This window comes from Lampris incognitus, chromosome 6 (genome assembly GCF_029633865.1).
Source record: "Lampris incognitus isolate fLamInc1 chromosome 6, fLamInc1.hap2, whole genome shotgun sequence".
Lineage (NCBI taxonomy): Eukaryota > Metazoa > Chordata > Actinopteri > Lampriformes > Lampridae > Lampris > Lampris incognitus.
In genome coordinates this window covers 4,942,954-4,957,767 of record NC_079216.1, presented here as the reverse complement: position 1 = coordinate 4,957,767, position 14,814 = coordinate 4,942,954, and the positions used below count along the sequence as shown (strand labels likewise).

The 14,814-nt window shown below is 48.7% G+C and overlaps 1 protein-coding gene across 2 annotated transcripts in view; it reads left to right on the top strand.

Annotated features, from left to right (window-relative positions):
• The window catches only part of mon2 (MON2 homolog, regulator of endosome-to-Golgi trafficking), a 108,606-nt gene that overhangs the window by 78,750 nt on the left and 15,042 nt on the right, over nucleotides 1-14,814 (top strand). For both annotated transcript variants that reach the window (XM_056282728.1, XM_056282727.1), the window contains exons 21-25: nucleotides 3,131-3,241; nucleotides 7,106-7,281; nucleotides 8,396-8,558; nucleotides 9,279-9,572; nucleotides 12,016-12,214. In XM_056282728.1, coding sequence (XP_056138703.1) covers nucleotides 3,131-3,241; nucleotides 7,106-7,281; nucleotides 8,396-8,558; nucleotides 9,279-9,572; nucleotides 12,016-12,214 — 943 coding nt within the window. The remainder of the gene's footprint in view (nucleotides 1-3,130; nucleotides 3,242-7,105; nucleotides 7,282-8,395; nucleotides 8,559-9,278; nucleotides 9,573-12,015; nucleotides 12,215-14,814) is intronic.

The following is a 14,814-nucleotide window of genomic DNA, read 5'->3' as shown; positions in this document are numbered from 1 at the left end:
TCATCCTCACCTCTCTCTCTCTTTTTCCCTCCCTTTCTTTTGCCTTCCTGTCGGCACGTTAACATGTTGAAATTGAGAGATTGCATTGTTGAAGGTTATCTACCTTATATTTTTATCATGCTGCTAATTATTTTTTTTATCTTTGACCTAATTTTCTTGTGCACCAGTTGCATTGTGGGGGTTTTCTTGTTTACCAACCGATGCAAATTTTGCTGCTCAGCAATCGTTCTTGGCACAGATAAAACGTTGACTCTTCACTCCAGTGCAGCACCGTGCTTTTTAAATGCTTTTCTTAAAGGAAATCTTTCACCACTCTTGTGATGTTTCACTTAAAAATCTGAATGTAAAAACCGAGGCTGTAAGTTTCACCAAGAGCTACGAAGAGGTCCTGTAGAGACACACGGGCCTGGCCAGCTTTAGTTAGCTTCAATTAGCTTTAGCGTCAGCGATCTTTTTCAGTCGCTCTGTCTCAGTTTCTGTTCACTTCACCCGAAGTGACCCTGCTGTTTTTAAGCCTTCTGGCAACCGAGACGGCCAAACATGTCAGTGTTGGCATAGCCAAAGTCTCTACCGGTGAGCAGAAACACAAACTCAGTGTTTCAGCTTGGCTCCAAGACACGCTGAAAGAACATATGTGTATTTGCGGAGGGAGATTACCTGCTGGTGAGCTGGTTCAGCCTGGCCTCTCTGTGTGGATCTACAGTGGCTTCTTCAGTTCAGCTGTCTGTCACAGAATAACATGTTTCTCCCTTCACACACACACACACACACACACACACACACACACACACACACACACACACACACACACACACACACACACACACCGGTTAAAGGATGATTCCGTATTTTATAACCTGGGTCTTGTTTTCATAGTTTTTTTCGATCATACCTATCATAATATCGCTTTACTCACCAGCTTCATTTTGTAGATTTTGGACATGGGACCACCGGTGTCTTGTGAGACACCTGAACAGGAGTCTTAAACCTGTCCTTTAAGCACCAGACTCCGGTAGGGCTCCATCTTACACCTGCCGCAAAGCCCCAACGTAAGGGTCTTTGCTAGTTTCAGACGGACGTGGTTGTCATTTCCCCATCCAGCGTCCGCTTCGTTTAAATAGCAGATGTACTTGCACCCATCTGAGCGCCGTGAGCATGTTGGTGTGGTCAGGTGCATTGTTGGTGCATTGTTATCATGAGGCAGTGGGAAGTGATTGTGTGCTTGACCAACAAAAACCTGGTTTTAAGTCAAAGGCCCAATGCGGTTATTTAAATGGTGCATTATTAAGATGGGGCAGCATGGTGGCGCAGTGGTTAGCATGGTCGCCTCACAGCAAGAAGGTCCTGGGTTCGAGCCCCAGGGTAGTCCAACCTTGGGGGTCATCTCGGGTCATCCTCTGTGTGGAGTTTGCATGTTCTCCCCGTGTCTGGAAACCGGATGGGAAGCTGGATGTGGGTATGTGTCCTGGTCGCTGCACTAGCGCCTCATCTGGTCGGCCGGGGCGCCTATTCAAAGGGGAGGGGGAACTGGGGGGAATAGCGTGATCCTCCCACGCGCTACGTCCCCCTGGTGAAACTCCTCACTGTCAGGTGAAAAGAAGCGGCTGGCAACTCCGCATGTATCAGAGGAGGCATGTGGTAGTCTGCAGCCCTCCCCGGATCGGCAGAGGGGGAGGTAATAGGGTAATTGGCCAAGTACAGTTTGGGAGAAAAGGGGGGGGGGGTCCAAAAAAAAAATAGCCCCTAGTGTGTCAGTCAGGCTGTGTCCGTTAGCTGTGACTTCTCTATTGTGCTGGCCGGCTAGTTTATGAATGGTTACTACTAGCTACGGTAAGTATAGGCTGCTCCTTGCTGCTGATTGAACCAGGAAGTAGATCAGCAGTGTCCTCCACCATTGATCATATTGGACATTTCAGATAATAACTTTTAATTTGAACGTTGGTTTTCACTTCCAAATACGTTGTATTCAGTGGTTCTAACCTTCTCGAGTCACAACCCCCAGAATAATCAGGTTGGTGTTCGCGACCCCCCCACCCCACCCCACCCCACCCATAGCACTGGATATTTAACTCACAACACCCCGATGCAAACACATGGATGGCTCACAAACTGTCTGCGTGAGACTGTACAGGGATTACTGTAATAAACACTCGAAAGCGACCAGACACACACAGGAAGACCATCGCTTTGCCCACAGACAGACCAACAGCTGATTCCGTTTTGGCTTTAATTAGTGTTTTTATATTTACCGAAGTAATGCCACCTCATGTGCACACACAGTAACATCTATTCTGAGGCAAATTATATCAGTGGTACAGGCGATGTAATGTAAAACCCACTCCCCAGTCTAAAATATGTTTTTGTTTTTTTTCTCCACAACCATCTGGCGACCTCCTTGGGGGTCCGGACCCCCAGGTTAAGAACCAATGGTTTAGATAATTGGGTTAAATTGGACTTGTTGAAACATGTCTGGCACTCCTCTCCAGTTGTCCCATAAGACACCTGGTCCAGCGGTGGTCCCGTGTCCAGAATCTACAAAATGAAGCTGTGAGGAAAATCACATAAGTGATGTGTATGATGGCAGGAAACCACTAAAATAAGACCAGGTTGTAAAAACACGGAATTATCCTTTAAACTCACCCACCCCTTTTCCCACCTGCCCTGCTGTTACCACCACTGGGAGCTCTGTCCTGTACAGCCTCTAGCTCACATCTGTCTTCTCTCCCTGCAACACACAGACACACACACAGTCACACACACACACACACACACACACACACACACACACACACACACACACACACACACACAGACACACACAACAGAGTAATAGACATGCACTTCGGCACACATACACAGTCACACAAACAAAAGAGAGGAAGAGACTTTAACACATAGTCACTCACTGACCTACACACACACACACACACACACAAACACACACACAACAGAGATGAAGAGAAACTTAAACACACACAAATGCACAAAGACAGACAAACACAGTCACACAATTAGAGTTGTTTTGATCTTTCGCCCTTTCCGTGCTGTGTGTGTGTGTGTCTTGTGTGTGTGTGTGTGTATCTGTGTCTGTGTCTTGTGTCTTGTGTCTGTGTCCACTTGCATCTTGCAGGTCTGTCAGCACCCTAACTCCAGGATGAGGGAGTGGGGGGCCGAAGCCCTGACGGCACTCATCAAAGCGGGCCTGGCCTACAAACACGACCCCCCGCTGGCCCAGAACCAGGTAACCTTTCCTCCCACCCCCTCCCCTCCTAGTACCTCTATCTCTATGGAATATCCTCACCGGCACAAAACCAGAATCTCCAGGCAGTGATGGAGGAGGGTTGTTAGGCGTACCGAGTGGTAAAATCCACCTCCTGAACAAAAACCTGAGGGGGGAAAAAGGAAAACCTGTACTTTATGTCTTGTGCTCAGGTTTAGCTAGCACATCTTCTCTGTAGAGTGTTAGTACATCTTCTCTGTAGAGTTTTAGCACATCTTCTCTGTAGAGTGTTAGCATATCTTCTCTGTAGAGTGTTAGCACATCTTCTCTGTAGAGTGTTAGCATATCTTCTCTGTAAAGTGTTAGCACATCTTATCTATAGAGTGTTAGCACATCTTCTCTGTAGAGTGTTAGCACATCTTCTCTGTAGAGTGTTAGCACATCTTCTCTGTAGAGTGTTAGCATATCTTCGCTGTAGAGTGTTAGCACATCTTATCTATAGAGTGTTAGCACATCTTCTCTGTAGAGTGTTAGCATATCTTCTCTGTAGAGTGTTAGCACATCTTATCTGTAGAGTGTTAGCACATCTTCTCTGTAGAGTGTTAGCACATCTTCTCTGTAGAGTGTTAGCACATCTTCTCTGTAGAGTGTTAGCACATCTTCTCTGTAGAGTGTTAGCACATCTTCTCTGTAGAGTGTTAGCACATCTTCTCTGTAGAGTGTTAGCACATCTTCTCTGTAGAGCGTTAGCTACACGCCTGATATGAGTCAGGATCCAGTCTGGTTAACATGTGTCCAGTACACATGGATGAACATTAAACCTTATACCTAACAACTCATACACTCAGAGAAGAGAGAGGGAAGCACTGCACATCACTTACAGCAGGCTGTCTATGCCTTACCTCTCCCTCCCTCCCTCCCTCCCTCCCTCCCTCCCTCCCTCTCTCCCTCTCTCTCCCTCTCTCCCTACCTCCTTCCCTCTCTCTCTCTCTCTCTCTCTCTCTCTCTCGCTCTCTGTCTCACACACAGGCACACACACACACACGCACAAAATGGTATGGCCAGCTCTCTCACCATCTCTCTATCTCTGTCTCTCTCCCTCCCTCTCTCTCTCTCTGTCTCTCTCTCTCTGTCTCTCTCTCTCTTGCTCTCTCTTTGCTACTTCAAAATGATGGATGATCTGGAAAGTTTTCGCAATGTGTGGTGTTGTAAGAATGTACTTTGCTGTATTGTGGATGATGAGCTGATCTTGGGGAGTGTCCTGAGATGATTTAGATTCTGTGAATCTGATGTTACTGGCCATGTTGGTCTTTGTGTTGTAATTTTCTTGTGATTTTTATTAAAATATTGTGAAAAGTCTCTTGCTCTCTCTGTCTCTGTCTCTCCCGCTCTGTCTCTCTCGCACTCTCTCTCTTGCTCTCTCTGTCTCTCTCTCCCGTTCTTTCTCTGTCCTTCGCACTCAATTCAATTCAATTCAATTCAATGATGCTTTATTGGCATGACTGCATTAATTACAATGTTGCCAAAGCAAAACAGGTCAACAGAGAACTAAAAAAGAAAAACTCTAGTTCTCTCTCCCTCTCCCTCCCTCTCCCTCTCCCCCCTCTCGCTCTCTCTCGCTCTCCCCCCTCTCTCGCTTTCTCTTTCTCCCTCCCTCCCTTTCCCTCTCCCCCCTCTCACTCTCTCTGTCCCTCTTGCTCTCTTTCTCCTTCTCTCTCCCTCCCTCTACCCCTCTCCCCCCCCCTCTCACTCTCTTTCTTGCTCTCTCCTCTTTACCAGAATGGTAAAAAACATGCCCTTGCTTTCATATTATTATTATCAATAATACTTTGGTATTCTAATAATAAATGAAATCTCCACTGCACCATTGAATCCATTTTTTTTACCACTTTGAGAATGTTCATGTAATATATGTGAATATCTTCAGGTGAAGTGGATCAAAACACCCTCACCTGATTCATGTTTGTTTTGCTTCTAAAATTGATTGGCATTAGAAAAAAAATCAATTCAGTTTACGGCTTTGAGAAAAATAAGGTTACAGACTGTAGTTTAATTGCCTTAATGAGCTGGGTGTTTTTTTAGTGGGGTAGATAAAACTTATCAGAGCAGGGAAGAGGAGCCATGTGCAGGTTAACTGAACAGCTCAGAGCCAGAAGAAGACTGCTGTCCTGTGAGTGTCTGTAGCAGAAAGGCTTCCATGGCCTTTTCCGTAAATATCCTGCAGATGTGTGCCGTTCCACATTCAAACAATCAAATCTAGTCCGCAGACGACCAAAACCGCATCCCATACTGATTCACATGAATGCTCAGTATAGACCACATCTAAGTTTTTTCATTATCTCAAGATTCATAGACAATTATTCCTCCTGTCTCCTCCTCCTTCATATAACCTCTCATCATAACCTCTAATCATAACCGCTCATTATCACCTCTCATCATAACCGCTCATCATCACCTCTCATCATCACCTCTCATCACCTCTCATCATCACCTCTCATCATAACCTCTCATCATCACCTCTCATCATAACCTCTCATCATACCCTCTCATCATAACCTCTCATCATAACTGCTCATTATCACCTCTCATCATAACCTCTCATCATCACCTCTCATCATACCCTCTCATCATCACCTCTCATCATAACCGCTCATCATCAGCTCTCATCATAACCTCTCATCATAACCGCTCATCATCACCTCTCAACATCACCTCTCATCATCACCTCTCATCATAACCTCTCATCATAACCTCTCATCATAACCGCTCATCATCACCTCTCAACATCACCTCTCATCATCACCTCTCATCATAACCTCTCATCATCACCTCTCATTATACCCTCTCATCATAACCTCTCATCATAACCGCTCATTATCACCTCTCATCAACACCTCTCATCATAACCGCTCATCATCAGCTCTCATCATAACCTCTCATCATCACACCCTCTCATCATTGGATTGTGGATTTATTTTGGTGAAGTCAGGTAGTGATTCTCACACTAAACTGGATTCTTTTGGTCTTTTTAGCAATGAGCACACCTTGCTCATGTTTTATTTGTTCAGTGTGTGCATGTTACATTAGCTATGACTACTACTACTGCTACTTTCGGCTGCTCCCATTAGGGGTCGCCACCGTGGATCATCCGTTTCCATCTCTTCCTGTCCTCTGCATCTTCCTCTGTCACACCAGCCACCTGCATGTCCTCCCTCACCACATCCATAAACCTCCTCTTTGGCCTTCCTCTTCTCCTCCTCCCTGGCAGCTCCATATTCAGCATCCTTTTCCCAATATACCCAGCATCTCTCCTCCACACATGTCCAAACCATCTCAATCTTGTCTCTCTTGCTTTGTCTCCAAACCGTCCAACCTGAGCTGTCCCTCTAATATACTCGTTCCTAATCCTGCCCTTCTTCATCACTCCCAGTGAAAATCTTATCATCTTCAACCCTGCCACCTCCAGCTCCACCTCCTGTCTTTTCATCAGTGCCACTGTCTCTAAACCATACAACATAGCTGGTCTCACAACCATCTTGAAAACCTTCCCTTTAACTCTTGCTGGTACCCTTCTGTCACAAATCACTCCTGACCTTCTTCTCCACCAACTCCACCCTGCCTGCACTCTCTTCTTCACCTCTCTTCTGCACTCTCCGTCCGTTACTTTGGACAGTTGACCCCAAGTATTTAAACTCATCCACCTTCATCACCTCTGCTCCTTGCATCTTCACCATTCCACTGTCCTCCCTCTCATTCATGTATTTAGTGTTACATTAAGTGTTTTATAAATACACTTAGTAAAGGCAGTTATCTCTGAGGAAATAACCTACCCTGTCCATTTACCATTTCATCAGGTTACAGTTGGTTTTCTCTCTGTCTTCACAGCGACTGCAGCTGCTGCTGCTGAATCCTCTGAAGGAGTTGTCCAACGTGCTGCACGCCGACATCCGGCAGAAGCAGCTGGAGAGCGTCCTGCAGATCCTCCAGAGCCAGGGGGACGGCCTCGGCCCCGGCTGGCCCCTGGTCCTGGGCGTAATAGGGGCCATCCGCAATGACCAGGGGTGAGACAGGGGGGAAGAGAACACGGGGACGGAAGAGAGGTCTGGCCTCTGGGGTGGAATTACAAAGTGGGAGAAGCCTTTAAAGGACAAGTTCAGATAGAGATTTAAATGCCCAAATATACGTTTTCTCTCTTTGCTTTGTTTTCTATGTTGGTTGCAATACTCTGTCTTAAATGTTTATCCTAACTGCGTGTTGACACTGTGGAGGATTTATTATCTAGAGCAGCGCCAGTTATTGTTGCAGTTCTTCGAGGTTTTCAGCATAGAAATGTGTGTTTTGAGTACTACTGGTACTAAATCAAGTACTTTTCTGCAATACTACTGGTACTAAATCAAGTACTTTGCTTAGCTACCTTATTGTCGGTCATCACAGTTTAGCACAGAAATGAAATAGTGGTTTATATTTGCACACTTAGTGGCCTGGAAAAAAATCTCTACGAGGTTCACGACCAGTTTTAGGAGATCATCTCCCAGCTGGAGGAGCTGGGTCAGTTCTTACTCGCCATACCTGCCAGTGTGTCTTTTTTTTTTTTTTTCTTCACCGTTTTTCTCCTCAATTGTACTTGGCCAATTACCCCACTCTTCCGAGCCGTCGCGGACGTTGCTCCACCCACTCTGCCGATCTGGGGAGGGCTGCAGACTACCACATGTCCCCTCCGATGCATGTGGAGTTGCCAGCCACTTCTTTTCACCTGACAGTGAGGAGTTTTACCAGGGGGACGTAGCGCGTGGGAGGATCACACTATTCCCCCCAGTTCCCCCTCCCCCCGAACAGGCGCCACGAGGACCAAAGGAGGTGCTAGTGCAGCGACCAGGACACATACCCACATCCGGCTTCCCACCCGCAGACACAGCCAATTGTGTCTGTAGGGACGCCCGACCAAGCCGTAGGTAACACGGGGATTCGATCCAGCGATCCCTGTGTTGGTAGGCAACGGAATAGACGGCTATGCCACCTGGACGCCCCTGCCAGTGTGTCTTTAAGCCAGATAATCAACGCTGCTTTCTCTAGGAGTGCTGTGTTAGCTGGCTACCCCAAGAGAACTCCCACTCCTAGAGTATTAACTAAGTCCACCTTCCTCTTTCCCTTTCTTCACCTTCTTTCTCCTTCCAGTGAGTCACTTATCAGAACCGCCTTCCAGTGCCTGCAGTTGGTGGTGACGGACTTCCTCCCCACAATGCCTTGCGCGTGCCTCCAGATCGTAGTGGATGTAGCTGGCAGCTTCGGCTTGCAGAACCAGGAGCTCAACATCAGCCTCACCTCCATCGGCCTTCTGGTAACTTCTGGGGTGGCTATAAGCCCATAATTACTCTAATGGGGTTGTTTTTATTAAAGGGGGGTGGTTGTGGGTTTATTGTTTTAAAAAACAAGATGAGCTGTTTCTGGTTAGTGGTGAGTCGGAGTAGTAGATGAGAAACTCTGGTGGGGGGGGGGGGGGGGGGAGTCATAACCGAGTCCTCTCCGCTGTGATCGAGACATTTCGCCCCCTGTACCAGCGCTGTTACTCAGACAGCGATGGTTGAAAACCGTCGAGCAGGTGAATGTGAGGCAGAACACTGTTGAAACGAGTCGTCCACCAAACGCTCACACAAGAGATGCAGGTTAGAAGAGAAATATAGAGGACAGCTTGATCTCCTCTGTAGAAAACCTTGTTTTTGGAACAAACTGTGTTCATCGTAATAATACAGGGTGACACATCTTTGAGAAGAATATAAAAAAAGCTATGGAATCACAAAAACAAAGGCTGCATAATCGGTAGTTCTCGGTTAAACCTCACCGCTGTCCTCTGCAGAGGTTTCACTGATGAACTGGGAGGTATTCAGGTCATGCAAGAACCAATATTGATCCAGGGTTTGCTGGATTATCTTTCTCCGAGTGTGGCAGCCGCTGTGAGGTTTCTTTATGGTAATGGGACTGCTATACTGCCCGAGGCGGTTTCATCACCTGCCCCCTCCAATCAGTCGCCGCCAAATTTTATTTTTCTTCTCTCCCACAGTGGAACATCTCGGACTACTTCTTCCAAAGGGGGGAGGCCATCACGCGGGAGCTGGAGCGGGAGGAGGCCGCCCTGCAGAAGCAGGCGCAGGAGAGGGGAGAGACCCTCAACAGACCCTTTCACCCGGCTCCGCCCTTCGACTGCCTCTGGCTGTGTCTCTACTCCAAGCTGGGGGAGCTGTGCGTGGACCCACGGCCCGCTGTGCGGAAAAGCGCCGGGCAGACCATGTTCTCCACCATCGCGGCTCACGGCACGCTGCTGCAGCAGCCCACCTGGCACATCGTGGTCTGGAAGGTAAAGTGAACGAATCGCCAAACGCCCTGTCGGGTGTCCTGTGACCAGCCGGGGAGGTACATGCAATGTTGGCTCAGGCCTGAGCGCTGTGGTCTGGGTTCAAATCCAGCCCGGAACCTTTTTCTGCGTGTCTTCAACGCTCGTCACCTCTTTCTTCACCCCACACTCCACTTTCTTATCTGATAAAGGCAAACTTGCCACCAAAGTATATTTAACAAGAAGGAATGAAGTGTTTCCTGATAGTTGTTACTATTGCCAATAAGTTTCACAGGAAACGCGGGGTCTGCTGAGAAAAGGATGGCGCACAAATTTTGCGCTTACATCAAAAGCAAAGTAGTGATTCGGGAACAGATGATTTTAATTCCATAAATCCAGCGATCAGGGTCCACGGTGGTGTAGCGGTCTAAGCATCGGCTTTGTGTCGATGCAGTTGCACACTGGGGACCGGGGTTCGCGCCCCGGTCTCGTCAGATCCGACTATGGCCGGACTCGACGAAGCAGCAATCATCGGCAGCGCTGTCTTGGGGAGGGGGGCGGCGTCGGCTTGTGTTCGTCACATGAACGCGTCTCTGGGTGTGTGGGGGGAAAAGCAGTGGTTCGGCCCGGATTCACCTTGTCACAAAAGTGGGGAGGCGTCTCCTTCGAGACTGCCGGCCGGAGAGATGCAGTTGGCGAACGCATGCAGTACGAGGGTGGGAGTTTGAACTAAAATAAGGATCGATTGGCCACTAAATTGGGAGAAAAGGGGAAAAATCAGAAATAAATTTTTAAATCCAGCGATCAATTGATTTCACTCTGATTTTAAAATAATAAAATAATAGATAATAATAATAAATAAATAATAAAAGATCATAAAAGTAATTTCTGCCATGGTTCCTGGGATGATGGCTGCAGATGCGTCTCTATTATTCATCCTTTTCTAAGACACAAAAGGAAAATCAAGAAGGAAAATGGTAAAAGAGGCCCTGTGGGGGATTCCCCCCCCCCACATTTTCTCCCCCGATTGTACTTGGCCAATTACCCCACTCTTCCGAGCCATCCTGGTCGCTGCTGCACCCCCTCTGCTGATCCGGCAGAAGGGGTGGGCTGGGGAGGGCTGCAGACTACCACATGCCTCCTCCGATACATGTGGCATCGCCAGCTGCTTCTTTTCACCTGACAGTGAGGAGTTTCACCCGGGGGGGGGGGTCCTAGCACATGGGAGGATCACGCTATTCCCCCCAGTTCCCCCTTTTTACGGCAATTTGCATATGAAACTGGTCGTTGTGTTGGGTCATTCTGCAACTGTATTGTTTCTGGGGGTGGGCACCCTGACGTCAGCTGACCCAGGAGGTCATTTGGATGAAACGTTTCTCCCAATAAATCTTGTGTCCAGATGAACTGATTCACCTTTCTGGGAGTCCATCGCTATCCAACCTTACTTTTTATCCTTTTAAAAAACCTCACAACCAAAAATAAAGTAACTTTGTTTGTAAACGATTGTAAATTAGGTTTTTATTATTTTCACTCACACGGTCATGAAGATCTATTATTTTGTATTATTTATTACTTGTCGGGGAAAAAAAAGAAAAGGATTCACGCTGCACTGCAGCTAACAATTATTTTCATAAGTGATTGATCTGTCTTATCATTTTTTCAATTAATTGATTAATAATTTAGTCTGTTAAAGGTCAGAAACACTGATGGATGCCCAGTTTTCCAGAGTCCAAAGTGACGTCTTAAAACTGTTAACTCAGTCTGACCAACAGCCAAAAAAATCCTCAAGTTCTTTTTATAATCAGAAGAAGGCGAGCAGGGGCGCCCGCGTGGCGTAGCGGTCTGTTCCGTTGCCTACCAACATGGAGGTTGCCGGTTCAAATCCCCGTGTTACTTCCGGCTTGGTCGGGCGTCCCTACAGACACAATTGGCCGTGTCTGTGGGTGGGAAGCCAGATGTGGGTATGTGTCCTGGTCGCTGCACTAGCGCCTCCTCTGGTCGGCTTGTTCGGGGGGGGGGGGAATAGCATGATCCTCCCACATGCTACGTCCCCCAGGTGAAACTCCTCACTGTCAGGTGAGAAGAAGCGACTGGCGACTCCACATGTATGGGAGGAGACATATGGTAGTCTGCAGCCCTCCCCGGATCGACAGAGGGGGTGGAGCAGAGACCGGGACGGCTCGGAAGAGTGGGGTAATTGGCCGGATACGGTTGGGGACAAAAAGGAGAAAAATCCCCCCCCCCAAAAAAAGGAAGGCAAGCAAAACTTGACCTTTATGAACCTGCAGCCAACAAATGTTTGGTATTTTTACTTGATGAATGACTCGTGGTTAATCAACCACCAGCATTTCTGTCTATCCACTAATTGTTTAATTGACTGATTGTTTAATTGACTGATCATTTCAGTGCTAAGTCGTATTTGTCTCACAGATGACTGTTGACTGAAATAGCGTTGTGCTTCAACCAGGTGTTGTTCCACTTGCTGGACTGTGTGAGGAGGTCCTCCACCACCGCCGACAAAGAGAAGATCGAGTCCGGGGGCGGGAACATCCTCATCCACCACTCACGCGACACGGCCGAGAAGCAGTGGGCAGAGACTTGGGTGCTGACGCTGGCCGGGGTGGCGCGAATCTTCAACACGAGGAGATACCTGCTGCAGCAGCTTGGTGGGCCTCCGCTGACACGTGTTCTGCTGTTCTTTCTCATGCTGTATTGCATTTTGCGTTGAGTTGTTGTCTTAAATTAGGAATGTACATGGATTTTACATGTATTTTACATGTTTTCAGTACATTGTGTGCGATTAGAAAGATTCAGATTTTAATTTTCTTGGGTTTTACATGCCCAGTAATTATCATTGTACTAATTTCCACCAGTATCAGATAGGCTTGGGTGTAGGTGGGCCATTTCCTCCCTTCTGTTGTGTGATGTTCAGTAGGGTCGTAACAGTACACAAGAATCACGGTTCAGTAAGTACCTCGGTTCTGAAGTCGCGGTTCGGTACGTTTTCGGTACAGCGGGGGAAAAGAAACAAAACATAAAATTGCTTCTTTTTTTTATTAAACAGTGGTTTACTGGGCGTCCGGGTAGTGTAGCGGTCTATTCTGTTGCCTGCTAACACGGGGCTCGCCAGTTCGAATTCCCGTGTTACCTCCGGCTTGGTCGGGTGTCCCTACAGACACAATTGGCCGTGTCTGCAGGTGGGAAGCCGGATGTGGGTATGTGTCCTGGTTGCTGCACTAGCGCCTCCTCTGGTCAGTCGGGGCGCCTGTTCAGGGGGTAGGGGGAACTGGGGGGAATAGCATGATCCTCCCACGCGCTACATCCCCCTGGTGAAACTCCTCACTGTCAGGTGAAAAGAAGCGGCTGGTGACTCCACATGTATGGGAGGAGGCATGTGGTAGTCTGCAGCCCCCCCCAGATCAGCAGAGGGGGTGGAGCAGAGACCGGGACGGCTCGGAAGAGTGGGGTAATTGGCTGGGGAAAATTGGGAAGAAAAAGGGGGGGAAATCCACACGCAAAAAAAAAGTAAAATTTAGGTAAAGGTAAATCAAAATAAATATTCTCTCCAATAAATAAAAAATATAAAATGAACATACATAAAGGTGCAGCATTTAGAAAATTTGAATTGTGAAATTTGAGTTGGGGGCGGCACAGTGGTAAGCGCAGTCACCTCACAGCAGGAAGGTCCTGGGTTCGAGCCCCGGGGTAGTCCAACTTTGGGTGTCGTCCCGGGTCGTCCTCTGTGTGGAGCTTGCATGTCCTCCCCGTGTCTGCGTGGGTCTCCTCCCACAGTCCAAAGACATGTATAGGTCAGGTGAATCGGCTATACTAAATTGTCCCTAGGTGTGACTTGTTTGTGTGTGTCAGCCCTGTGTGATGGCCTGGCGGCCTGTCCAGGGTGTCTCCCTGCCTGCGGCCCAGTGGCTGCTGGGATAGACTCCAGCATCCCCACGATGCTGAGAGCAGGATACGCGGTTCGGATGATGGGAAGGAACTGTTTGAATTGTAGTGTATTGTATTCACATCAGCCGCTTTCAGCTTCACATTGTGCCTGTACCACAGTCCCAGCTCCTACTGGGATTCCTGGTCTTCTCATGTCCTTTGCTTAGTAAACTAACATGGTCTACATTATTTGTGGGAAGGGCAGATCTACTGGCTAGGCTCTGGCTAGGCTCTGGTTTATGTGCATTTGCCATAACTACGAGGCTGCGCTGTGCCAAATGAGTGAGTGTGTGCGCGCATGCTTAGTGGGGGGCTGAAGGTTCAACATCTGGCCCTTTGCTGGGGGGGAAACTCGGAGTGATAAATTAAATCCCGCACATGCAAAAGTTCCACAAGTGCAGTGGGTAAAACAACGCTGCGTTCGTTCGGTACACAGGCGTGCCGAACCGGAAGGCCGATACCCAACATGTTCGGTACACAGGCGTGCCGAACCGGAAGGCCGATACCCAACATGTTCGGTACACAGGCGTGCCGAACCGGAAGGCCGATGCCCAACATGTTCGGTACACAGGCGTGCCGAACCGGAAGGCCGATGCCCAACATGTTCGGTACACAGGCGTGCCGAACCAGAAGGCCGATACCCAACATGTTCGGTACACAGGCGTGCCGAACCGGAAGGCCGATGCCCAACGTGTTCGGTACACAGGCGTGCCGAACCGGAAGGCCGATGCCCAACGTGTTCGGTACACAGGCGTGCCGAACCGGAAGGCCGATACCCAACGTGTTCGGTACACAGGCGTGCCGAACCGGAAGGCCGATACCCAACATGTTCGGTACACAGGCGTGCCGAACCGGAAGGCCGATACCCAACATGTTCGGTACACAGGCGTGCCGAACCGGAAGGCCGATGCCCAACATGTTCGGTACACAGGCGTGCCGAACCGGAAGGCCGATGCCCAACATGTTCGGTACACAGGCGTGCCGAACCAGAAGGCCGATACCCAACATGTTCGGTACACAGGCGTGCCGAACCGGAAGGCCGATGCCCAACGTGTTCGGTACACAGGCGTGCCGAACCGGAAGGCCGATGCCCAACGTGTTCGGTACACAGGCGTGCCGAACCGGAAGGCCGATACCCAACATGTTCGGTACACAGGCGTGCCGAACCGGAAGGCCGATACCCAACATGTTCGGTACACAGGCGTGCCGAACCGGAAGGCCGATACCCAACATGTTCGGTACACAGGCGTGCCGAACCGGAAGGCCGATGCCCAACATGTTCGGTACACAGGCGTGCCGAACCGGAAGGCCGATACCCAACATG